The sequence below is a fragment of the Marmota flaviventris genome, chromosome 17 (genome assembly GCF_047511675.1).
Source record: "Marmota flaviventris isolate mMarFla1 chromosome 17, mMarFla1.hap1, whole genome shotgun sequence".
NCBI classification, from domain to species: Eukaryota; Metazoa; Chordata; class Mammalia; order Rodentia; family Sciuridae; genus Marmota; species Marmota flaviventris.
In genome coordinates, this window is record NC_092514.1 from 22707239 (window position 1) to 22732842 (window position 25604).

The 25604-nt window shown below is 37.0% G+C and overlaps 1 protein-coding gene across 2 annotated transcripts; it reads left to right on the forward strand.

Moving 5' to 3' along the window:
* Positions 1–1547: 1547 nt before the first annotated feature.
* LOC114101703 (myosin-2) lies at positions 1548–25379 on the forward strand. 2 transcript variants are annotated; one of them, XM_071603980.1, is made up of 38 exons: positions 1548–1751; positions 1851–1994; positions 3452–3608; positions 4814–4841; positions 4925–5039; positions 5138–5230; positions 5769–5832; positions 5958–6056; positions 7088–7191; positions 7711–7849; positions 8190–8308; positions 8398–8547; positions 9718–9888; positions 9977–10286; positions 10902–10975; positions 11906–11993; positions 12082–12199; positions 13312–13435; positions 13524–13660; positions 15019–15274; positions 16859–17101; positions 17182–17358; positions 17443–17588; positions 17672–17762; positions 17852–18241; positions 18860–18986; positions 19666–19784; positions 19911–20107; positions 20795–20978; positions 21056–21221; positions 21323–21447; positions 21599–21907; positions 22094–22297; positions 22827–22952; positions 23044–23214; positions 23297–23401; positions 23517–23612; positions 25227–25379. In XM_071603980.1, the coding sequence occupies exons 1-38, from the start codon at positions 1548–1550 to the stop codon at positions 25377–25379; spliced, it is 5823 nt and encodes a 1940-aa protein (XP_071460081.1). The 2 variants fall into 2 exon arrangements, with proteins under 2 accessions (XP_071460081.1, XP_071460082.1); XM_071603981.1 differs by having other exon boundaries at positions 9977–10282; positions 10904–10975.
* The last annotated feature ends 225 nt before the right edge of the window (positions 25380–25604 follow it).

Below are 25604 nucleotides of genomic sequence, written 5' to 3' on the forward strand. Positions count from 1 at the left end.
AATTCTGTTGCTTTCTGCTTATAATAGCAAGCAATTCAAATAGGACCCCCATCCCTCTTTGATTAACTAAGTGCTTTTCCTTTTTATTTTACAGAACTGCCTTACTTTCGGTTACATCTTCTCACTTGCTAATAAGGTAAGATTTGGACTAACCATTTCTTAGAGGTGAATGCAAAAGGCTCTTGGATGGGTTTGTGTCACTTAGCAACCTTTTGAGGAAATGCTTACCTCAGTAAATACCTTCCAGCAACAGTAAAGGGATGGAGAGGGAGAGAGAAGGAGGGCTTTCAAACTCTTGTTTATGACTCAGGTACTAGTGAGGTGACATTTGAGCTAGAGAATCATTTATAATAGAAGATTATTTTACCTCTGAAGAAGAAGAACACAGCACTCAAATTCCCTTGCTAAAATGCTCAGATTTGATTAAAATGTATCCTGCTACTAGCATTCATTCAGTAATCATCATGCCCAAGAAATAAGAAAAAAAAGTATTCAGGAAGATGCTCCTTTAAACTTCTTTAAAGCCCTTATAAAAAGTTACTCTGTGCAATGCTGAGTGCTATATAAAATGAAAAAAAAAACTGTAGAATTTTAGTTTTCAGTAATAAAGGCATTAAGCGGCCCCATTACTACACTCTGCATTTCTAAAGAGAGAGACTGGAATAGCAGATTAAAATGATTTCAAGTAATTTGATCATGCAATGACTGTAGTGGCATTCTTTGCCAAACCAAGCATTCTACTGATGCCACTGGCAACCTGCAGACAGCACAGTCTAAAGCAACCAAGGCCTGCATTCTTTAGAAGGAAATTCATAACAGCAAGGAGAGCAGTGCTTTCGGTTTTATCATTAACTAGTTTAACTGGGTTAAACTGATTGACTGGATTTGCTATGCAAGGAAATTTTGTTAGAGTGACTCTATTAAGACTCCACTAAAATGGAAAACAAAGGTAAATAAAACTATAATCCCCCCAAATCCACTTTGAGCAAGTTTATCTATACATCTAAAGGAAAAAAATAAAGTTTTCTTTGCATGGTTAGACGTGGCATTTTTAGTGACATTATAGTAAATTGACATTTTATATGTCAATGTTAGCCTAAGCTATTTCAAATTACTACTTGTTCAGTAGTAACTTGTTTTTTCAAAGTATCATCATGATATCTCATGGGCTGTGAATTAAGAAAGAGATACTATAATCCCTAAAGACAATGAGATCAAGTGACTTATCCAAGGACACAAGCAACTTAGCAGCAGTTTTGAGACAATAACCCAGTTTCTTGATTGGAATGTGAGCCTTGGAGTATGAAAGAAGATAATGGATGTCAAGCTCTAAATACAGTATTGCATGCATAGAGATCTTTGATGCATTTCAGTTTTGGTGATTACGTTTGTTTCAATAACTCGCTGGTGTACAGTAGAACTGCCTAGTGGAAATTCCAAGTGGGCCCGTGGAATACAACCAATATGAATATCTACTGGTATAAGAGCCCTTCAGAGTCTACAGTGTGAAATGTTTTATCCCTTTAGGACCTCTGAGATCAGCAGCCATGAGTTCAGACTCAGAAATGGCTGTTTTTGGGGAGGCTGCTCCTTTCCTCCGAAAGTCTGAAAAGGAGCGCATTGAGGCCCAGAACAGGCCCTTTGATGCCAAGACCTCAGTGTTTGTGGCAGAGCCCAAGGAATCCTTTGTCAAAGGAACAATTCAGAGCCGAGAAGCTGGGAAAGTGACAGTAAAAACTGAGGCAGGGGCGGTGAGTAGAGACCCAGGAGCCTGCCATATTTCATTGAATTTGGGGAGGGAGGGTTTGGTCACTCCATTGATGTTAATGGTTATCCTTCTTATTTACTAGACTCTGACAGTGAAGGAAGATCAGGTTTTTCCCATGAACCCTCCCAAATTCGACAAGATAGAGGACATGGCCATGATGACCCACCTGCATGAGCCTGCTGTGCTGTATAACCTCAAAGAGCGTTACGCAGCCTGGATGATCTATGTGAGTGTCCCCTACCAGGGGTCTTTATTACCATCACTGCGTACCTTATCAGCCCATGGCCTCCACTGCAGCATAAAGAGTCCCAAGTAGTGACATATTTTCATTTTCACTATTAGCATAACTAATTAAGTGTTTATACTATTATAATGAACTATATAATGAATATTACACTTTAGTAAGGCACAATGCAAACACCAGCACATCTTTTCATTCAAAGCCAAGGAAGGACATTATCTTTGTTGACTAGATTGACCACAGATCTATAATTAAATATTTGAGCAGTTACTGATTATATCTCAACTATCTGCCTACATCTTCCCCACCCGCCTCTCCACATTCCAGTTGCAGAATCATTCCAAGGAGGGAAAATATAAACTTATATTTTATCACTTAAAAATGATTTTTAGGGACAAATTTCACTCATTTTCACTCTGCCCAAATAACAGTAATTTGCATCTATGTGTTCTGGTTCCTTCTATTTGGAATGCCACCTCTTCTGTGAAACCTTTCCAACTTCCCCAGGCAGAGTCTGGTGGTGTGTCCCATTGTTTCGGTCCCTGCAATCATATTGGCCATGTTTTTCCTGCATCATTCATTATATCACTGTCTCCTGCGTTGACTGGGAATTCCTCAAGGGACACAATCTCATTTATGTTTTATTTCTACTGCCTGGCAGGGACCTGGAACATAATTCACTTTCCAATAAATATTTTAAATTCAATATATTATGTTACATTCATACTTTTTTAAACCAGTGCTGATATTTAGCTGGGCGACACCTATACAGGTGTATCTGGTGTTTATGGTCAACTCTGTTTTAACTGGTTGTTCTGTTCTGGACTAGTTGTCAAATGTTTTAAAATTCCTCGGTTGTAATCATAATATATTTACATCATTTTTTCTTGTTTCTTTATAATTTAAAATAGTTTGAAAAATATATTCCCAGTGTTGTTATATACTGTCACGTTTACCTTTTTAAAGGTTAAAAAAATAAAAAACAAAAACATGTTTTATGTTGCCTTAAGATTTACTACAGTTCACCTAATCACTTCCTCATTGTTAAACATTTAGCTAATATCTAAATTTATGTTGTTATAAATTTGAATTATCTTAATTCTGCAAAGGAAGTATATGACTTTCTTTAAAAGAGTACAAATGTCTCATAGAACACATTTAAAAACAAGCAAATAGACAAACATGTTTTTACAGTTCCTGCCATGTAAAAAAGCACTGTGACAATTTCTGAGGGGAGAAATAAGAATTCTGAATTATGGTCCCTTCCCTCAAGGATGTTGCTATCACATTGCTGAATCCACCAACTAGTTTTCATGTTGATGCCTTAAAGAAATGTAGAACATTCACTTTAATTCCTCCTTTTTGTTAAAACCCAATTAATATGGAACTGAGCAAATAACAGAAAAGGCCTTTGGGTAGTAATTCTTTCTTTCCTTGCAAAGACCTACTCAGGACTCTTCTGTGTCACTGTCAACCCCTACAAGTGGCTGCCAGTGTATAAACCTGAGGTGGTGGCTGCCTACAGAGGCAAAAAGCGCCAGGAGGCCCCACCCCACATCTTCTCCATCTCTGACAACGCCTATCAGTTCATGCTGACTGGTGAGTTGGTCAGATGTTTTGTGTGTACATAGTATTTCTAGAGCAGAACCATAGAGGAGAGGGTGGGGGAGAGAGGGAGAGAGAGAGATTCTATAACCAAACCAATTTCAACATACTTCAAAACTATCCCCTCGAGGTGATACAGGTGTATTTATGAGATATTATATAATGGCTAATGATTTCTTAAATGTTTAAACTTCAGTAAAGGTTGTCCATGATTAAATAATTTACTTTTGAATGACTCAGAAATTCAAATAAATTTGAACAAAAATACAAACATATCTGTGTACATGTACACACATGCACATTCAGACACAGAATCACACATACAAACTTTGGATCTCCACTTATACTAAGCCAAAAAACAGGAGAGTAAACCTTGCCTCTAGGGTTTTATTCTCAATAACATAAATTGTGACCAATGAACATAAATTAAACATGCCACAAATGCTATTTCTCTTTCCCCGGTGCCAATTTGAACAGTCCTAATATTTTAAAGTATATAAGGTATTAAGACAGTTATGTTAATCTGTTTTTTACAATATTGTCTCAGATAGACTTATTGTAAGTACCAGCACTCCTCTGGAAAGAGCTTGAAGAATTCCTTGTTAGAATAAAACATCGAAACAAACTTTTATCCTCCCCTGAAAAATATGACTAAACCCATGAGTACTTTCACAGCAACCTCCTTTTACTATTTTTCTTACTTTTCCACATGCTAAAAATATCTCCAACATCCATTTTTCATTACTTCTTTCATCCACAAAAAATATGTAACTAACTAAAGTTGTCATCAATACTCAAATCATAATGTCAAGTCCGCTTTTGTTATTTATTTAATGGTAGAGTATTAAAAAGAAAGTCTGACGTTTCAGGAAAATAGAGCCATGTGATTATCAATTATACTCTGGCTTTCAAACATTTTCTTTCATCCCAGAATCTTCTCCTCAAATGAAATATTTCTTGAAAGACTTGAACATAAGACAGATAAAAGTGGCAGTGTTAATTTTAAATGGGTGCATGTGTGCAAAAGCAGGGGAGAGAGTAGAAAAGAGAGGTACTAGAAAGATGGTAGACCCAGTACCCACAAAGCCCAAAGGATTGCAAAACCCAGGCTTAAAAATATTAAGTTAATTCCATTTTATTTTGTCATTTACAAATGTATAAGAAAACAGTACTAAATGTCCACATTTTCTCTTTTGTAGACCGGGAGAATCAGTCAATCCTGATCACGTAAGTAGATTTTATGCTTTCTTTTCATGAATGTGATAGCTGCTAGCTTTGGGACCTCATTTGATTTTGTTGTGATTTGACAGTGGAGAATCTGGTGCAGGGAAGACTGTGAACACGAAACGTGTCATCCAGTACTTTGCAACAATTGCAGTTACTGGGGAGAAGAAGAAGGAGGAGGCAACCTCTGGAAAAATGCAGGTGGGTCTGATTGTCAGGATCAGAATCCAGGCTCTGTTAGGGTTCTCAGGTAAGAAATTCCTAAGCCTCAGATGTGAGGACTGCGCTCTCCTTTGCAGGGGACTCTGGAAGATCAAATCATCAGTGCCAACCCCCTACTGGAGGCCTTTGGCAATGCCAAGACCGTGAGGAATGACAACTCCTCTCGCTTTGTAAGTCTCTTGGACGCTATGATTGGCTCTGTTCACAGGTCAAAATTGATGGGATGCTTGTGAATACATTCTTTGAATCTTTTATTAACATTATATTACACTGACTTTTTTCTTCTGAACATGGATCAAAAATCCTGTCTTAAAAGATATGTGCCCTTTTCTGAGTTCATTCTTATCTGTCATTATATTATTATTCACAATTAAATTTTTCATTTATTTTCAATTGATGATAATTGATTACCTTTATGAGGCAGACAATGATGTTTTAATATATTTATACAGTATGAAATCAAACTAACGTATCACCTAGCATATGTATCAAATGTACAAATTTTAAAATAAAAGAAAATTCTTTCACTTACAAAATAGGAGGGTTTTTTTTTGTTTTTTGTTTTTTGTTTTGTTTTTTTTTAGTTCTAGACACAAATCGTCTCTAAATTGATTTAGTATTAAAGCCTTACCATCTCAAGTGTTTTGGAGTTTGCAAAGATTTGATATTATTGAAAAATAAGGGAATAATATTAGTTTTCCTTTCAAGGGTAAATTCATCAGAATCCACTTTGGCACTACAGGAAAACTGGCTTCAGCTGATATTGAAACATGTAAGTGCTCAAATATCCTCGAAAATAATTTCTGTTCCTCATGAGCTATAAAATTAACCAAAAATCAAATTTGTAAATCACAGGAATTTTTATACTTTACCCGTGTATTGTTTGTTTTCTTCTAGATCTGTTAGAGAAGTCTAGAGTTACCTTTCAGCTTAAGGCTGAAAGAAGTTACCATATTTTTTATCAGATCACATCAAACAAGAAACCAGAACTAATTGGTAAGAAATATCATATTTCCTTTTCAAAATTCCTATAATATTACCTCTGAATTTATGTCTGAATTTTGTTGAATTTATACATACTTTATTTTAATTTTTGTGATACTAGGATTGAACCCAGAACATTCTGCCACTGAGCTACATCCCCAGCCCTTTTTATGTTTTTATTTTGAGATAGGATCTCACCAATTTACCCAGGCTGGCCTCAGATTTGTGGTTCTTTTGCCTCAGTATCCTGAGTAGCTAGCTGGATAAAAAGCATGTGCCACTCCACCCAACTTGTTATTTAATTTTTAAAAGAACTTTGCAGGCTAAGGGTATAACTCCATGGTAGAATGCTTCCCTACTATATGCAAGGACCTGGGTTGGATTCTCAGCATGGCATAAACAGCTTGTAACTTTGTTAAAATGTGTATGTGCTCACTAAAAGAACTCATAAGAAAGAAAAAGGAAAACTGAAATAACACTTCCAATTTCTATCACTATAGTACTAAAATATTATTCTAGTCATTTTCAATACATAAATCATAACATGGATACACACATACAACTTACATAACTGAAATAATAGTTACATTCCCTTTTGTAATTTTTTGCTGAACCTATCATGGTTTTCTCTATGTCAATAAATATAGATTCACATTATTACTTTTAATGGTTGCATAGTGTTCCACTCTAGAAATAAGCATAATTTACTTAATCATATCATACCTTTTAATGATATTTAGGTTGTTTTCAAAATTAAATTGTAAATAGTCAACACTGTTATTACTACTTATAGATACAACTTTTTTCATATGTAATGATTTTTGGATTATAATGGTGTTTAAAAATAGGGAATGATAGGAGATACCCTGACAACAACTTTAAGGGATTTGAGATGGTGTTAAATATCCTTTAAGAGTCCCTTCACTGCCCATCAAGCATCTTTTAACCAAGCATCATAAAGTGATCTTAGAATTTGTCTAGAAATCTCTTGCTTTGATGAAGAAGATTATTATGCTTATCTTTGCTCTTTTCTATGTATTTAGAAATGCTTCTGATTACCACAAACCCATATGATTACCCATTTGTCAGTCAAGGGGAAATCAGTGTAGCCAGCATTGATGACCAGGAAGAGCTGATGGCCACAGATGTAAGTAGAACACACAAAAACTGGAATTACTACATTGGGTCAGAGCAATGGTCCATTTAGATAAATATTTAGTATCCCATGGAAATAGCAAAGACTGAAGTGTTAGGAGCATATGCATGCCTCCTGGAGTCTATGAAAATGTTAAGATCTGCCTCTACAACATTTTAATTTACCTTAATAGTCTAAAAATTTATTATTTTGGGATTTAAGCAATTTAACTATTTTTATATCTATTTTCTATGGACCAAACCACCTCTCAAAATAACAAGGGCCTTAAATTTACTATCCTTGTTCCCTAAGTTTACTTTTTGAACCCTCAGATGATACACACCTAAAATTAGATTGCTCTGTGCTGGTTTTTGGTTGACCAAACCTTTTATGCCCAATCTAAGGAATTTCTTGCCCCCTATTCATACTGGTAGTTTCAGTTTGACCAATAAGTCAGGAGTGGGAATGTGAACTATAAATAGCAAGTGTGTGGACTATAACCTAACAGTTACATTATTGATTATTTGACAGAGTGCTATTGATATTTTGGGCTTCACTAATGAAGAAAAGGTATCTATTTATAAGCTCACGGGGGGTGTGATGCATTATGGGAACATGAAATTCAAGCAAAAGCAGCGTGAAGAGCAAGCTGAGCCAGATGGCACTGAAGGTATCAGCTGAGTTGATGTCATATTTGTTTGACTCACATTTTTAACCTGTTTCCTGTGAGTTTTCCTAGAGAAGACAAATTCACTTTTAAGAATTGAATGTTAATTTATACCAAAATAATATATTGTGTGAAACATGGGCATTAGATAGTTTCTATCATTTCCAAATTTCTTTAGGGCAAACTACCCATTACCAACGTCTTTAACTTAATGAAAAAATGGACAAGAAAGTTCAAAAAGTGATACATAAAAAACTGTACAAAACACACGTAGCTTAAAAAATTTAAGGAAGTGGGTATCTTTGGGCCATAATAAAATTGTTCTACCTTGTTTTCCTTTTAGTTGCTGACAAGGCAGCCTATCTCCAGGGTCTGAATTCTGCTGATCTGCTCAAAGCCCTCTGCTACCCCAGGGTCAAGGTCGGCAATGAGTATGTTACCAAAGGCCAGACTGTAGAGCAGGTAGGTACATAATTCAAATTCATCACCAGGACAAAGAACATTTTTATAGCCCTTACATAACTTTGAGAGCTCTGTCTTTGTCTTTCAAGGTGACCAACGCAGTGGGTGCTCTGGCCAAAGCAGTGTATGAGAAAATGTTCCTGTGGATGGTCGCCCGCATCAACCAGCAACTGGACACCAAGCAACCCAGACAGTACTTCATTGGGGTCTTGGACATTGCTGGCTTTGAGATTTTTGATGTGAGTATGTAGCTGGCTGGTGAAGAGATTTTTATAGTAGGACATGGGAATAGTAACAAGAAAGATTTTATGAATATCATGACCTTTTCTTACAACTGTCAGTTATATTAAGACTTAGATTTATTTGGCAGCTACAAATCATTTATTGTAGTGGCAATTCCACTTCTATGAGAAACAAAATGCTTAATGACGACCTGAATTGCTAAGTGATCCAAAGGGAGTTATGAATTAATCTGGTGTTGTGGAGGGAGGAGGATTCTAAAAATCCCACAAAACAAAATGAAGCTAATGTGAAAATATCAAAGTAAACCTTGTGATTAAGTATGCTCTGAAAATATAGTGGAGGAATCATTTGGAAATACTTAAACAGATAATAAAAGCTGAGAAAAATTTTATAATTTAGATTCAGTATTCATAAATGAAATTAGCTTTTAATGCTCATTAATGTGATATCATGAAATAAAAGTTCATATTTGATCATGAGATACATTTTTCCTGCTTATAGTTTTTAAGAAGTTTATCTTCTTCCTAATTATTAAAGTAAGATTTGGACATTACATAAAATATAAAAAAATCAAGGGAAAATATTCCACATAATTGGACTTTATATCTAGTTAATGTTAATGTTAACATTTTGGTGGAGTTTTAAAATATAAGTGTATGTTCTCATACTGCACGTGATTTTTGGTATTATGATTTTTTTTCATTTCATATTAAAGAATAGAAGTGGTAATTATTGCTCACTTGAAGTGCTGACCAAAGTGAATTCCTCATAATGTAGACTCCTAGATAATTTCTCAGGGGTTGCAAGTTGGCTCATAAGTCCACTGAAAACTAGGAGCCCTCTAAAAGATGTAGAAGATAATGGGAATAAATATGGGATGATTAAGTAGGAACTCAATAAAACACCTGAGTAAACTTTAGCAAATGCAGGGGAAAATAATACTAATAGGATTTTCTATAAAATGGTAGTAGGAGAAATAGTAGATTCCACACATCTTCAAACCTTCCATACATTTTACTTTTTATTTCAAAGTAATCTCTTTGGTCCAGTGATTTTCACATCTGTCATCTAAAGGCTATTGGACAAAAAGTTTTAAATTTAAAAATACTGTATTTTTTTAAATGCTCAATTTTTTAAGAGAGAAGTAAACACATCTATTTATTTAGTTCAACAGCCTGGAGCAGCTGTGCATCAACTTCACCAATGAGAAACTGCAACAGTTCTTCAACCACCACATGTTCGTGCTGGAGCAGGAGGAGTACAAGAAGGAAGGCATCGAGTGGACCTTCATTGACTTTGGGATGGACCTGGCTGCCTGCATTGAGCTCATTGAGAAGGTAACCTCCTCTGTCTACTTGGTCTCTACTGCCCATGTATCTGCTTTTCACATTTACCCACATGCCTTTTACCTCGTCTTAAATTCAGCCTATGGGCATCTTCTCCATCCTGGAAGAAGAGTGCATGTTTCCCAAGGCAACAGACACCTCCTTCAAGAACAAGCTGTATGAGCAGCATCTTGGAAAGTCTGCCAACTTCCAGAAGCCTAAGGTGGTCAAAGGCAAGGCTGAGGCTCACTTCTCCCTGATCCATTATGCTGGTATTGTGGACTACAACATCACTGGCTGGCTGGACAAGAACAAGGACCCCCTGAATGAGACTGTGGTTGGACTGTACCAGAAGTCTTCATTGAAAACTCTAGCTTTCCTCTTCTCTGGGGCTCAAACTGCTGAAGCAGGTAATGCCCAAAAGTCTAACATTTTCTGTGTATATTACAAAATGTGATGTTAGATTGAGGCTGGAAAACTCATAGTCCTGGCAGAATGTTTGCTGGCCAAACCCATTATTCCCCTAAGCATTGAGTAGGCAGGCTGGTCTATAATTATACATGTGTGGCTCGAGTCACTACAAATAGGGGTCCTACTTGCAAAGAGTGAGAGAGGAGGAACTATCATACTCTCAACCAATGAAAAGCCTCAGCTTCTATGATTGCTTCTGCTTCTTCCACTACACTGAATATCTGGAGATATTTAAGATAATGTAGTTACCAACTTCTGCCTCTCTATACTTGCTTTATTGATGATTTCTGAAGTTAGTATATCCTAAATGTCCAAATATCGGGGTGTCCATTTCTATATGATAAAGGGAATGGCCTTCACATTATTTCCCAATGAAGAATGAATCACAGAAAAGTGGATGCAAACTTAGTTAAAAATACAATTCAAACAGAGGCACCAAGAGAGTGAGGAAATGCTCCATTTGATGAACACAGAAAAGCACAGACATCTGCAAATTGGCAAGGATAGCCCTGTTGATTCAGAACCACATTGAAATGATACTTCTTTTTCTCCAGAGGCAAGTGGAGCTGCCAAGAAAGGTGGCAAGAAGAAGGGCTCCTCTTTCCAGACTGTGTCTGCCCTTTTCAGGGTAAGGAAGAAATTGTTCTGAGAAATTACATTTCCCAGTTACTTTGGGAATTTTTTTTTCTGGTACTAGGGAATGAATGCAGGGCCTTGCATGTGCTAGACACTGAGCTAAACCCCTAGCCCATAAATTCGTTTTCAGAAACATAAGATCTTCTTTTCAAGAGACATTAGGAAAGAACTGACATTAGCTAATGACTTCTATTGATTTAAATTTGGAGAGAAAGGATTTAAATTACTCAGAAATGGTTATCTCACCTTTCATGCTAAGTCAAATAGTGAAGAATATGTGATAGGAAATTTCATAAAACTTAATGCTCTATATTCATAATCTAGTGAGTCTGACAAGGAACAATGACATGTACACAGAGAGACTAACAGACATTGGCAAGACTAATGACATCTAGCAGATAACCTACAACAAAGCTCACATGGTGTCCTTGCTCTTAAATTAATTCTCAATTATAACTGGTAGATATGCTTACTTATAGATAATCTTATGTCCTAAAATTTTACAGAGCTGGAAAGAGGGAGCTATATTTATGAGAAAAAGTTCAATTGTGTGCAGGCTTGCATTTTTGTTTTGAAGAACTATAGAGTTTAGTAGAAGAGAGTGTGATCATCTAGTATGGGTAGCAGTGGCCTTGTAAGTGTCTGTGGGTGGCCAAGAATGTAGGTAGAAAGAAGGACAGTGCTGGTATAAACTGAAAAGAAGCACATTTGGTTGCTGTGAGTAACTCCTGCCAACCTAAATTCAGAAAAATGTACTGAGGAAGAAACTAATCTCAGGAGAAACATTTAAGTTATTCCTTTAAATGAAAACAGTCCATTCAGGTCATTTAACCCAGCCATAAAGACTGGCTTTATAAACACTGCCAACTGTTCATTACCATGTCCACAGTCTGAGATGACAGGATTTTTCCTGGTTTTACAGGAGAATTTGAACAAACTGATGACCAACCTCAGGAGCACCCACCCTCATTTTGTAAGGTGTATCATTCCCAATGAAACTAAAACTCCAGGTAAGAAGTTCTAGAATGAAAGAAGAAGACATGATTGCCACACCCCCTTATTCAGAACTCTGCAGTGAAATATATATGTATTTTTTAGGTGCCATGGAGCATGAACTTGTCCTGCACCAGCTGAGGTGTAATGGTGTGCTGGAAGGCATCCGCATCTGTAGGAAAGGATTCCCAAGCAGAATCCTTTATGCAGATTTCAAGCAGAGGTCAGACTGTCCTAATTATGGCATATCTTGAAGTTTTATACAAATAAATTTAGTACAAGCAGAACAATTTAGTGAAAAAATTTTAATTAGCCAAAAAAGAAAAACGTGTACACCTCAAAAATACCTTTAAGGTATTTAATAGGTATATTATATTTTAACCACTGTGTAGAATTTTCATTGAATTTACCAAGCTCCCAACTAGTTTACAGATGTGTGTGCATTAATTTCAATTTAGTTTTGAGAACTATCTTTTTGAATACTTAGTATGTTTGGATTATCTAATTTAATCATTATAAAAATATAGTATAGGTAGGCACTAACATGACTTCATTTTATAGGTGAATAACCTGAGGTTTAGAGAGATAAGTTATTTGCCCAAAGCCAGACATTTAATAAGTGGCTGAGTTGGTAACTCTCCCATGCATGTACAACTTCAAATAATTCCTGTTCTGTTGCTTCCTTTAATTGTATCTATCTTCATTTTTCTCTCATACATAAGCTTCCAAGTGTTTTGCAGAAACAGAGGGGACATGTCACAATTCCTTAGATCCTTTTTCTCCTTCCTAGATAAGCCTGTCTTGTAAATCCAAGAATAAGCTTGGGTGGCAACTGCAGGGAGCAGGTCTCTCCTAAGTCTAGGCCTGGTGGAGTTGGACAGAGAGCTTCAGTGCTCAAGACTCGATGCACCCCTAAGTTTGATTTCAAGTGTTTAGGGCAGTTCTCCATACCTGAAGTATCTTCTACCAGATTTTTCAATAAAAAGCACTCTTGGACTCAGGATTTTAAACACCAAATTCATCAAGCAGGGATAACGTTATATTTTATAGGTCATCTATAGCTTAATGTGAACAAGATTATAAAGTTCTTTTCTGAGAACAGGGTCTGATGAGGCAGAAAAGAAAATTGCAACTCTTTAAGAGATGGTAAAATGGAGTACAACTTGATAGCCAATAGGTTGACCATCCATGTAAGCAATGTCATCCCTCTTTGAACAAAGAATAATATTTTTAAGAACTTTTATTTTTAAATAAATCATTTAATATTTAGATATTATTTGTTTTATTAGTAAACCAAGCATTATTTTATTTTTTTAAACTGCATTTGCTTTACAGATATAAGGTACTAAACGCAAGTGCTATCCCTGAAGGACAGTATATCGACAGCAAGAAGGCTTCTGAGAAGCTCCTTGCGTCCATTGACATTGACCACACCCAGTATAAATTTGGTCACACTAAGGTAACATTCTCTAAATCCAATCTGATACTATTCCTGTTCTTTTGAATTTTATGCAACATTTCTAATCTGGAACACTGCCCCCACACAGGTCTTTTTCAAAGCTGGTCTTCTGGGGCTCCTAGAGGAGATGCGAGATGACAAGCTGGCCCAACTGATTACCCGCACCCAGGCCATGTGCAGAGGGTTCTTGGCAAGAGTGGAGTACCAGAAGATGGTGGAGAGACGGTATGAAAATGTACTGTTTATTCATGTCTTTCATCCTCAAAAACACCCTTGAGGTGACTTACAGTTAAGACTCAACTGTGCTGAGGACACTGAAGGAATGGTAAGAGTCCCATAGAGAAATGAAGGAAAACTTAAAGGATCATCACCATGAAATATATTCTGAGTGTTTGGGTAAAAAACTGAGAAGCATGAAGTGTTCATAGTTTTCATCTAACAAGAGAAAATACATCAGTGAGAAAGCAGAGACAATTTTTTACTGTAGCACTTGGTTCTAATATGATTTATTAGGCAGATGATTAAAGAGAGGACATTTTCAAGAATGGTTTTATACAGGATATAATCCTGTATTATCCTTCCTCCATCTGATCATTTCTATTATTGAACTATCATGATTTAAAATATTAAGGGTATTTGTCTATGAAAGACTTGTTGTAGTAAATTAATACAATGTCATCAAGGGATATGGCTTCCTGGTGATCTAATTTGTTGAAGGGACAGAATTCAAAGACTATAGTGCTAGGCTTCTCAGGCTGCAGGATATACATGACCAGGACCTATAGTGATATATGCATTTTACATTGCCATTCTATGTATATCCACACATATGTGTAAATATATAAACAATTTACATAAAACAAATTTTATTTTTACTATTTGAAATTATGCTTAAACTTCTGTGGCATTCTATTTTACTAAAAATAATAAATTTGGGTCCTAAATGCACACACACACACACACACACACATATGTAAATAATTGTCTATATATGAGGGTAAATAATTTATTCAAATAACCTAAATTAAAGCAAATGTGATATTATAGAGTTAATGCAAAATTCACACCACATTAAAATATAATACTAGAGATTGTCAAATAAATTCTAGCATCTTTAATCAGATACCCCACAATCTTTAAAGGTCATGTTCACCTCCTGCTTCCCTTATGGTATTTTAGTAAGAATGTTTGAGAGGCACTGAGGCACAGCAGTACTTCTCAAAGTGTAGTCCTTGATTTGCATTATCACCATCCCTTGTTAACCTGTTAAAAGTGCACAATTTCAGGTCCCACCCCAAATCCTCTGAATCTGACTCTTTGGAGGTGGAGTTCAGGAATCAGTGTTTTATCAATCCCGTCAGGTCATTTTTATTCATTCCGAAGTTTGAGAAGCAATGAGGTAGAGGAATGAGTAGAGGAATGGCAAATCCTCAACTATCACCCCCAAAATATCACTTGCTTAATCTGTGCATTTCAAAGAAGGTGAGGATTAGAGTGGGGACAGAACCTCCAACTCTTGCTGCCTAAATTTCATCTCATTTCATCATCCACACAATACCTAATTTGCAGCCATTGAATTTTAGGGAGTCCATCTTCTGTATCCAATACAACATACGAGCCTTCATGAATGTCAAGCACTGGCCCTGGATGAAACTGTTCTTTAAGATCAAACCTCTGCTAAAGAGTGCAGAAACTGAGAAGGAGATGGCCACCATGAAGGAAGAATTCCAGAAAACCAAAGATGAACTTGCCAAGTCAGAGGCAAAAAGGAAGGAATTAGAAGAAAAGATGGTGTCACTGCTAAAAGAAAAAAATGACTTGCAGCTCCAAGTTCAGTCTGTAAGTTGGGGTAGCATGTTGGGTATTGCTAATCAGAATGCAGGTGCTAGAACTCTGACCATTATGGGCAATGGGCTGGATAGTCAGCAGAGCAGACAAGCATTGGAGAGAGAAAGTTGAAGCCCTCCATGTATCCCTTCATTGCCTGTTGAATCCCTTCCATACAGCACCACAACAATTAGGTAGAAATGTCCATCATCTTTCATTCTACAATTTTATTAAACTCCAGGATTTATGTCTTTTCCTTTTGAAGAAAGTCCTTGAAAGTGATTTTAACATGAAGTAATCCCAGATAAAATATTAAGGGGAGGACATCACAGAGGGAGATTTTTTTCCTGAAGCTTCCTTGAACACTTTTTTAATGTCCATGAGTCTTAAATTACAATATTGACAGCTGGAAAATGGCAGCATTCAACACCAAATTTTATTGAATTATTGTTAATTATTGATATAAAAAATTCTTATCCACTCTTTACAATCTATCACCATAGTCAGTACCCTATTACATCCACACCTAGATTGCTTCATCAGTATCTAAATTGCTCTGCCTACTTACAATTCTCTCTTATTCTGTCCAAGCTACTCACTGCTCGCTCTTGGGCCAATCATTTTAGAACTGCTTCCATCAACTTGGAAATGTAATTTATAGGACTGTTTTTCATTTAGAAAGAATTGAATTGGTCTGGTATAATTTACTCATCACAAAATCATATATTTTTTTTTTCTGGTAAGATTAGTCTCTGCTGTCAAGTTTGGGCAGTATAATAACTCCTTCAAGATTACAGTAGGAAAAAAGAGCCTCCCCTTGCATTTTTTTTTCTTTATTGCCTCTACCCCCTTCAAATCTATTCCAAATTTTTTTCTGTTCTCCCCAAAGATTTACTCAGAATCTGTTCTACACCACTACATTCACTACATAGCTATACAGAGAATATATTCTTCTGTGTATTCAAAAGTTGATATGGAGGATCACTGGTGAATATAAATTTCATGTTTCTCTCATTTTCTGCCTGCTCTGTTCCCATTAATTGGAAACAGTGGGTTGCCAGGAATTTTTTGATTACTTTTTGCCTCAACTTGAATTTAAAGCATCATAACCAGGGTCATCTTTCAGTACTACAAAGAAATGTATTTCAATAGCAGTTGCAGGTGGAAATTTTCTGGCAGGAATGCTTCCCCATCCCCCACCATGATTTTCTTCCTAATAAGTTGATTTCTGCAAACCCAAATACTATCCATCTCTCAAGACTTAACTCAAATACCAATTCTTTTATTAAGCCAAACTTGGCCCAACTTCTCTGTTCTCTGATGTCATTAATTGCTTTCTACATTAACGGTAGCCTTTGAGAGAGAGGTTTTCTAATCTATTGTGGAATATACTCTTCTAAAGGAACAGGTCAACTACCAATACTTTTTGGTTTTTCTACATATGAAAATGTACTGCTCTTTGGTAAGTGGTCATGAAACAAAATCTGTGAAGACATAAACAAGTGAATACAGGAAATCCAAGAAAAAAAACTGTAAACATTTATACTTTTATCAGTGTAAAGTATTTTATTCTTTCTTCTCAATTGTAATTTCAAGGAAGCTGAAGGGTTGGCTGATGCAGAGGAAAGATGTGACCAGCTGATCAAAACCAAAATCCAGCTTGAGGCCAAGATCAAAGAGGTGACCGAGAGAGCTGAGGATGAGGAAGAGATCAACGCTGAGCTGACTGCCAAGAAGAGGAAACTGGAAGATGAATGCTCAGAACTGAAGAAAGACATTGATGACCTTGAGCTGACACTGGCCAAGGTTGAAAAGGAGAAGCATGCCACAGAGAACAAGGTATGAAACATACTCTGTTGTACTGTATCCAGGTTCTTCTCAGTCAGTAGCAGAGGTCACCTCTTTCTTAACCCCTATAGGTGAAAAACCTCACAGAAGAGATGGCAGGCCTGGATGAAACCATTGCTAAGCTGACCAAGGAGAAGAAGGCCCTCCAAGAGGCCCACCAGCAGACCCTGGATGACCTGCAGGCAGAGGAGGACAAAGTCAACACCCTGACCAAAGCTAAAATTAAGCTTGAACAGCAAGTGGATGATGTAAGTCCAGCATTATCAAGGAAATTATTTCTTCTAAAGGAAACTGGGAATTCCTAGTTCCTACTCAACATAATTTATATTTAGCTTGAAGGGTCCTTGGAGCAAGAAAAGAAACTTCGTATGGACCTAGAAAGGGCTAAGAGGAAACTTGAAGGTGACTTGAAGTTGGCCCAAGAGTCTATAATGGACATTGAAAATGAGAAACAGCAACTTGATGAAAAGCTCAAAAAGTAAGTATGAAAGAATAGCTCAGGAATTTGCTTCCACTGCTGGGTATGAACTAAATTATTGCCATTTGCTGCTTTTCCAAAAGGAAAGAGTTTGAAATGAGCAATCTGCAAAGCAAGATTGAAGATGAACAGGCACTTGGTATTCAATTGCAGAAGAAGATCAAGGAGTTACAGGTAAGTACATGATCTCCATCACTTTAATTCAACAAGAAAAATAAATGACTGGCACAAGAAACTGAGTTTGTATTTTCCACCATTTCCAGGCTCGCATTGAGGAGCTGGAGGAGGAAATTGAGGCAGAGCGGGCTTCCAGGGCCAAAGCAGAGAAGCAGCGCTCTGACCTCTCTCGGGAACTGGAGGAGATCAGTGAGCGGCTGGAAGAAGCTGGAGGAGCCACTTCAGCCCAGATTGAGATGAACAAGAAGCGGGAGGCTGAATTCCAGAAAATGCGCAGGGACCTGGAGGAGGCCACCCTGCAACATGAAGCCACAGCTGCCACCCTGAGGAAGAAGCATGCAGACAGTGTGGCTGAACTTGGGGAACAGATTGACAACCTGCAGCGGGTCAAGCAGAAGCTGGAGAAAGAGAAGAGTGAGATGAAGATGGAGATTGATGACCTTGCTAGTAATGTAGAGACCATCTCTAAAGCTAAGGTACAACAGATATGGGAAAACTGACATTAATGACACTAACCCATATGGACACATCATAGTTCAAAAAGGACACATTATACACATTAAGTCATTTATTATTTGCAGTTATCCAGGAAGGTAAGCATAAAATAAATAAAGCCTTTTTAATTATTTTCATTTAACATATAAATAAACAGAAAACCAAAGCACAGCAGAGTATCACCCCATTTATAATAACAGTGCTAGCTTTGGAAAATAGGTCATTTGTGTTCTTCAGTCCCCCAACTTGAGAGTACAACTCTCCCATGTTTTCAATTATCCAATAGCAAGGTTTCAGTGTATACAAAGGCAATGCAGTAGTTTTTAATATGCCTTTAGAGTATGTACCATATAATTCTTGTGGAATCTTAAAATTGAAACCTACTATTTAACTTTTATATTAATACTGCACATAGCTTCATGACTAGCTTTTGTAAAATAAAAATAAATAAATTCTTCTATATCACAGTGCATATTAGATAATTTGACTTATGAATCAAAACAATTATTAGATATTTCATTTGGGGAGAATTCTTAGCTGCTGCAAAGATCACTATCTTGAAGGGTCTCCACTTCCTTCTTTCGCTTTTTATCCTGTAGGGAAACCTAGAGAAAATGTGCCGCACTCTAGAGGACCAAGTGAGTGAACTGAAATCCAAAGAAGAAGAGCAGCAGCGGCTCATCAATGACCTGACAACCCAGAGGGGACGCCTGCAGACTGAATCTGGTAAACCTCCCCTCTTGTTTGGTGCCTAAGAGTGGTGGTGATGATGATATGGTTAAGAACAAATGATTTGGTGGCAGTCTAATAAAAGCAACTGAGATCATGTGTGATTCATTGAAAGGCTCAGACTCTTCATCTAAGTGCAAGGTCATTTGGGGACAACTCTGGAATAAATATTTTCATATAACTAAACTAAGCTCTGCTCCAGAAAGGCCTTGAATATTTATTTTTCACAAAGGGGATGTTGGAATAGAGGTCATTCCAGCATGGGTTCAGGACTTCTTTGTCAAGACACATTTTTTAAAAAAAGTTTGTATCAACATTAAATTAACGACTAGGGCAATGGATAGGCCTATCTCTCAAAAGTCTATGGAAGTGGAACTATGTAGAATTGGACATTTTATCTCCCTTTTTGACAGCCTTCAAAAGGTTTTGCAACATATAAAAGGCTAAAATAATTAGTTATGGAGAGGACAAAAAATTTGAGCTATATTTATTCATATGGATTGATATGGAAGTTCCACCATAAATACCCAAATTTAGCGTTGACTATGAAGATGCCAATATAGAATTCAATAATCTGAGTATTCATTTTGGGGGGATAAGGATAAAATTTATTTTTAACATGGGTTTGCAGAATATTTTCTTCATTTAAAAAACAATGTGCTATTTCTTTGTCTAGGTGAATTTTCACGCCAGCTTGATGAAAAAGAAGCTCTGGTGTCTCAGTTATCAAGGGGAAAACAAGCATTTACTCAACAGATTGAGGAATTAAAGAGGCAGCTTGAAGAAGAAGTAAAGGTAACAATTATTCTGAGTTGACCATAAACAGATACAGTTATACCAACTTTTAGACGGTTTTGAATTGAAACTTAAAAATTAAACAATTAAACATCCAATAAAATGAAGGCATAACTATCTCCACAGGCCAAGAATGCCCTGGCCCACGCCCTGCAGTCCTCCCGCCATGACTGTGACCTGCTGCGGGAGCAGTATGAGGAGGAGCAAGAATCCAAGGCGGAGCTGCAGAGGGCGCTGTCCAAGGCCAACAGTGAGGTTGCCCAGTGGAGGACCAAGTATGAGACCGATGCCATCCAGCGCACAGAGGAGCTGGAGGAGGCTAAGTATGTGCACAGCACTGAAAGAATGTGCTGAAAACTTGGCACAGTCAGTGAATTAGTTTGACAATGCTTAATTAACTAGTTTCTATTTGCCAGTCACTACCAAGTCCTGAGAATGATTCATGAATAGAGCAAACAGTAGTCCCTACTGCACAAGACTAAAATCCAGTTAAGAAATCAAAAATGGCAAATGATTACTAATTACAGAGCTTAAGCCATATGCCAAGCACACCAAGCTCATCGCTGCTTTAGGGTTTTGTGCAGTTCCCTCTGTTTAGAATACTTTCCATACTGGTCTCCCTCTAGCTCATTGTGACTTCTTTCAGATGTTGTGACTTGACTCAGATGTTATCTCCCAAGGGAGGCCTTTCCTGAATACCTGAAGTAGTTGCCCATAATGTACCCTACTTTACTTCTCTTTGTCATACTTATATCTAAAAGTGTGGTCATGGATTTTTCTGACTTGCTTATTGTTTATCTCTCCCACTAGTTTGTAAGCTTTATGGCAGGGAACATTTTTGTCTTATTCATTGTTGTCTCAATGACTGGTTTATAAAAAAAGCTTGCTGATGTTTGTTGATTGAACTAATAGATCACGTTAGTGTGAAGTTTCCAATATGCTTCAGTATGCTAACAATTCGTGATTGTTATTATGTTTATTTCTCCCTAAAATTTTATATAATTTTTCAGGAAGAAGCTGGCTCAGAGGTTACAGGCTGCTGAGGAACACGTGGAAGCTGTGAATGCCAAATGTGCATCCTTGGAGAAGACAAAGCAGAGGCTGCAGAATGAGGTTGAGGACCTCATGCTTGATGTGGAGAGGACCAATGCTGCCTGTGCAGCCCTAGACAAGAAGCAAAGGAACTTTGATAAGGTGATGTCTGTAGCATTCACTGCTCTCTGTCACTTTTTTCTGCCCTATACAGCAGGTAACCACTCTGGATTTTTCAGATCCTGGCTGAATGGAAGCAGAAATATGAGGAAACACATGCTGAGCTGGAAGCATCCCAGAAGGAGGCCCGCTCCCTTGGTACTGAGCTGTTCAAGATGAAGAATGCCTATGAGGAATCCTTGGATCAGCTAGAAACCCTGAAGCGAGAGAACAAAAACTTGCAGCGTGAGTCCCTTTCACTTTCAATAATATTCATGACTTGGAGGAATCTCTCTCTCATGCATGTGTTTGACCAAGTCCTTACCTGTCTTTTACCCAAACAACAGAGGAGATTTCTGACCTCACGGAGCAGATTGCAGAGGGAGGAAAACGTATCCATGAACTGGAGAAAATAAAGAAACAAGTAGAACAAGAGAAGTGTGAACTTCAGGCTGCTTTAGAAGAAGCTGAGGTACAGATTGAATTGTATCTTATACACAAACAAATCAGAAAAAATTAAATACATCTTTGTAGGTTGTAAAAAGATAGACAGAATAAAATTAATGCCTTGCAGAAAAACTTCAAAATGCTTCTTGCTAATGTCATCTTTTGCGGTCTTTAAGGCATCTCTTGAACATGAAGAGGGGAAAATCCTGCGCATCCAGCTTGAACTGAACCAAGTCAAGTCTGAAATTGACAGGAAAATTGCTGAGAAGGATGAGGAAATTGACCAGCTGAAGAGAAACCACATTAGAATCGTGGAGTCAATGCAGAGCACACTGGATGCTGAGATCAGGAGCAGGAATGATGCCATCAGGATCAAGAAGAAGATGGAGGGAGACCTCAATGAAATGGAAATCCAGCTGAACCATGCCAACCGCATGGCTGCTGAGGCCCTGAGGAACTATAGGAACACTCAAGGCATACTCAAGGTAAATGGCTTCAAAAGATGGACCCGGGGGGCTGGGGATATAGCTCAGTTGGTAGAGTGCTTGTCTTGCATGCACAGACCCTGGGTTCAATCCCCAGCGCTGCCAAAAAACAAAAAGATGATTCCAGGACAATTGGAATGACTGCAGCCTGAGAACATGATATCTCAATGATCTCTCATTGCACAGGATACCCAGCTACACCTGGATGATGCTCTCCGGGGCCAGGAGGACCTGAAGGAACAGCTGGCCATGGTTGAGCGCAGAGCCAACCTGCTTCAGGCTGAGATTGAGGAGCTGCGGGCCACACTGGAGCAGACCGAGAGGAGCAGGAAAATCGCAGAACAGGAGCTCCTGGATGCCAGTGAGCGTGTCCAGCTCCTCCACACCCAGGTGGGATTTAGAACAAAGAACTCCCCTGTTGGTTGATGTTTACATGCCCAGAATATACAGGCCTGAATTTTTTATATGACGGCCAGGTTTTATACTTTCATCATTTTTTTTACTGTATTATTGAGAAAACTTCCACTATTTTATGTTAAACAAATATTATTGACTCACTTCCTATAATAATCTAAGGCTAACTCATTGTCTATTATTTTTTAAGTTTTACTGACTCTTCTTATTAATATTGACATTTTATTGTGCAGAAATTGAATCTTGTGAACATTATTATTTTATCCCTGTGAATGGTTTCACTGGCAAATGATAATTTTAATATTATACAGCTATTTCGTCTGCTTATGAAGTATGTTCTTGAAGATGTTCAATATTCTATAACATTTCTATTTTATTTATTTGCACTACATAACAAGATTCCTTAATACTGAAAGCATTTCTTGTAGTTTTTAACCTATTTTTTTTTTCAAAAAATGGTACTTTAATAGCATAATAAGAAGATGTATATGTTATTTTAAAATAGAACACTAGCCTGATCAACACCAAGAAGAAGCTGGAAACAGATATTTCCCAAATGCAAGGAGAGATGGAGGACATCATCCAGGAAGCCCGCAATGCAGAAGAGAAGGCCAAGAAGGCCATAACTGATGTGAGTAGCAGGCATAGTTCTCCATTAATTTAGCAGTACGACTGCCTACAGCAATAGTTTTCTTGATTTTTTTGGTTTATTTGCCAACCAGGCTGCCATGATGGCTGAGGAGCTGAAGAAGGAGCAGGACACCAGCGCCCACCTGGAGCGGATGAAGAAGAACATGGAGCAGACAGTGAAGGACCTGCAGCTCCGTCTGGATGAGGCTGAGCAGCTGGCACTGAAGGGTGGCAAGAAGCAGATCCAGAAGCTGGAGGCCAGGGTGGGTCTCCCAATATCTATTTCCTTCTGCTTCCAGTGCCTGATTTGATTAAAGTTCTTTCTAAGAGCCTACCTATTTGCAGGTGCGTGAGCTGGAAGGGGAGGTTGAGAGCGAGCAAAAGCGTAATGTTGAAGCTGTCAAAGGTCTGCGCAAACATGAGAGGCGAGTGAAGGAACTCACTTACCAGGTACAGCATTAACTTTTATCACCTAAGCATTCTTCCAAATCAATGTGAAATGCTCATATACAATGATACAATAGCGCTTTAGAAATAAGGTCCTATGGTTTTTATGATCTTTCAGACGGAAGAAGATCGGAAAAATATTCTCAGGCTTCAGGATTTGGTAGATAAACTTCAGGCAAAAGTGAAATCTTACAAGAGACAAGCAGAAGAGGCTGTAAGTATCTTTAAAGTAGAAGGGAAGAATGAAGTCCTTGGGTTAAGAAAAGCTAATAGGTATTTACATTCATTATCCTGTTCATTTTTGTAGTTTTATTTCTTATCATTTGTAATATCAAAAGCTTGGTTTTAAAAGTTAACTTTCACTTAACAAAGAAACAAAAATTTAAAAGCAGAAATAACACAGGCCATAATCTCTGGTCATTGTCTGCTAAAATTGCCAAGTGATGAGAAAATATAAACAAAAATCCCTATATTTAAATGCTAAAGAAGAAACTTTCCTTTATATTTCTTTGGATAAATTTAAAATAAAAATCATAATTACTGAATAATTAATTATAAATAAAACTACAAGGAAGATGCTACTTTTACAAACCTACATAATGAAGTCAAAGCTATTGACTGAAAGTTACTTCATTGTATGTGCTTTCATTATGAGTCAAAAATAAAAATAAATTAATAAGTGGACAGTGTAATCCAGAAATTATGAATAACAAAACAATGGAAATAAGAAGCACTATTAAAAAAGGTAGAAATTGATAAATTGATTAACTAGAGTGTAATATTTTCTAATTTGACTATTTTAGTTATATCTAATAACTTTGGGGAATTGATATACTTTTGAGTAGTTTAATCAAGGGGAAAGTGAGAGAAAATATAAACTCACAACATTATAAATAAGAAAAGAAATAAACCATGGACATAAAAAAATTTTGGTGTAATTACTATGTAAACCTACCAAAAAAATTGGAATCCTGAGGAAATTTATGATTTTTCTAGGAGAATATACATTACCAATTTGGCTGGATAAGTTATTTCAGAATTACTTCTGAAAATGGACCCAGGACCGGACAGGTCTTTCAAAATTTCAAGGGACAGATAATCCCCCAGCTATGTAAGCTGTTCAAGATCATGGGAAAAGACAGAGAGCTTTCTAATTCATGTTAAGAAGCCTGCATAACCCTCATACCAGAACCTGTCCAAGAGAGAACAGGGGGAAGAAAATACAGGCCATTTTATTCATGAGTGTAGTTGTAGCATGGGTAAATTACTAAGTTGTAAGACCCTTACTTTATTAAAGAAAATTTCTATTGGTATTTAAATAGGCTTAGTTCCTACAATGTAAGGATTACTTTATATTAGGGAGTCTGTCAGTACAATTTTTACATCCAAAGCAGGAAGAAAAAAGTGAATGTATTGTGCCAAAACATTCATAGTAAAATACATCATTTATTTCAATTTTAAAAACTATTATTAAATTCATCCTTAATATGATAAAGAATACTTAATTTTAGGGAACAGTCATCATCTAACATCAAGTATTAACAACTTTGACTTTAATATTCTTTCCTTCTCCTCTGATCTTAACATTTTTTATTATTCTATTTGTGGTACACATCTTTTAATATGCTTTGGTTTAAAAATTAAGTTTGTGATTATTTATGAGGCACCAAGCCCCAGTTAAATCACAATATTAATTTCAATGATAAGCAAAATCTAGGAGATGGTAAGATTCTGCTTATCTATAGATGCCAAATCCTTTCATCCCTTAAGTCTTTAGTCTAGAAAGATGTGCAGTATGGGCTTCTTACAATTCCATTTTTATTCTCAGGAGGAACAATCCAACACAAATCTATCTAAATTCCGCAAGATCCAGCATGAATTGGAGGAAGCAGAGGAAAGGGCTGACATTGCAGAGTCTCAGGTCAACAAATTGCGGGTAAAGAGTCGGGAAGTTCATACAAAAATTATAAGTGAAGAGTGATCAAGTCCGGATGCAATGGAATGACTGAAGAGAGGCACAAAATGTGAAGTCTTTGGTCATTTTCCTCTGTAATTTTGTCTATTCTACCCTATTGTGAAGGAAATAAAAAGTACAGAATATTTTGCAAACCATATCCTTAGGCTTTGTTTGTTTTCTCTCCTAAAATGATGTGAAAGTTTAAATAATCTCAAGCCTCTTGAGCAATCACATTTAACCTGCCACTAT

Bases quoted from the DNA above. Each gene is read 5' to 3' on its own strand.
- LOC114101703 (XM_071603980.1), top strand. From the start codon at position 1,548: ATGAGTTCAGACTCAGAAATGGCTGTTTTTGGGGAGGCTGCTCCTTTC. The intron at 21,448-21,598 runs GTACAGATTGAA...GCGGTCTTTAAG, and splicing joins CTGCTTTAGAAGAAGCTGAG to GCATCTCTTGAACATGAAGA. The intron at 22,953-23,043 runs GTGAGTAGCAGG...TTTGCCAACCAG, and splicing joins CCAAGAAGGCCATAACTGAT to GCTGCCATGATGGCTGAGGA.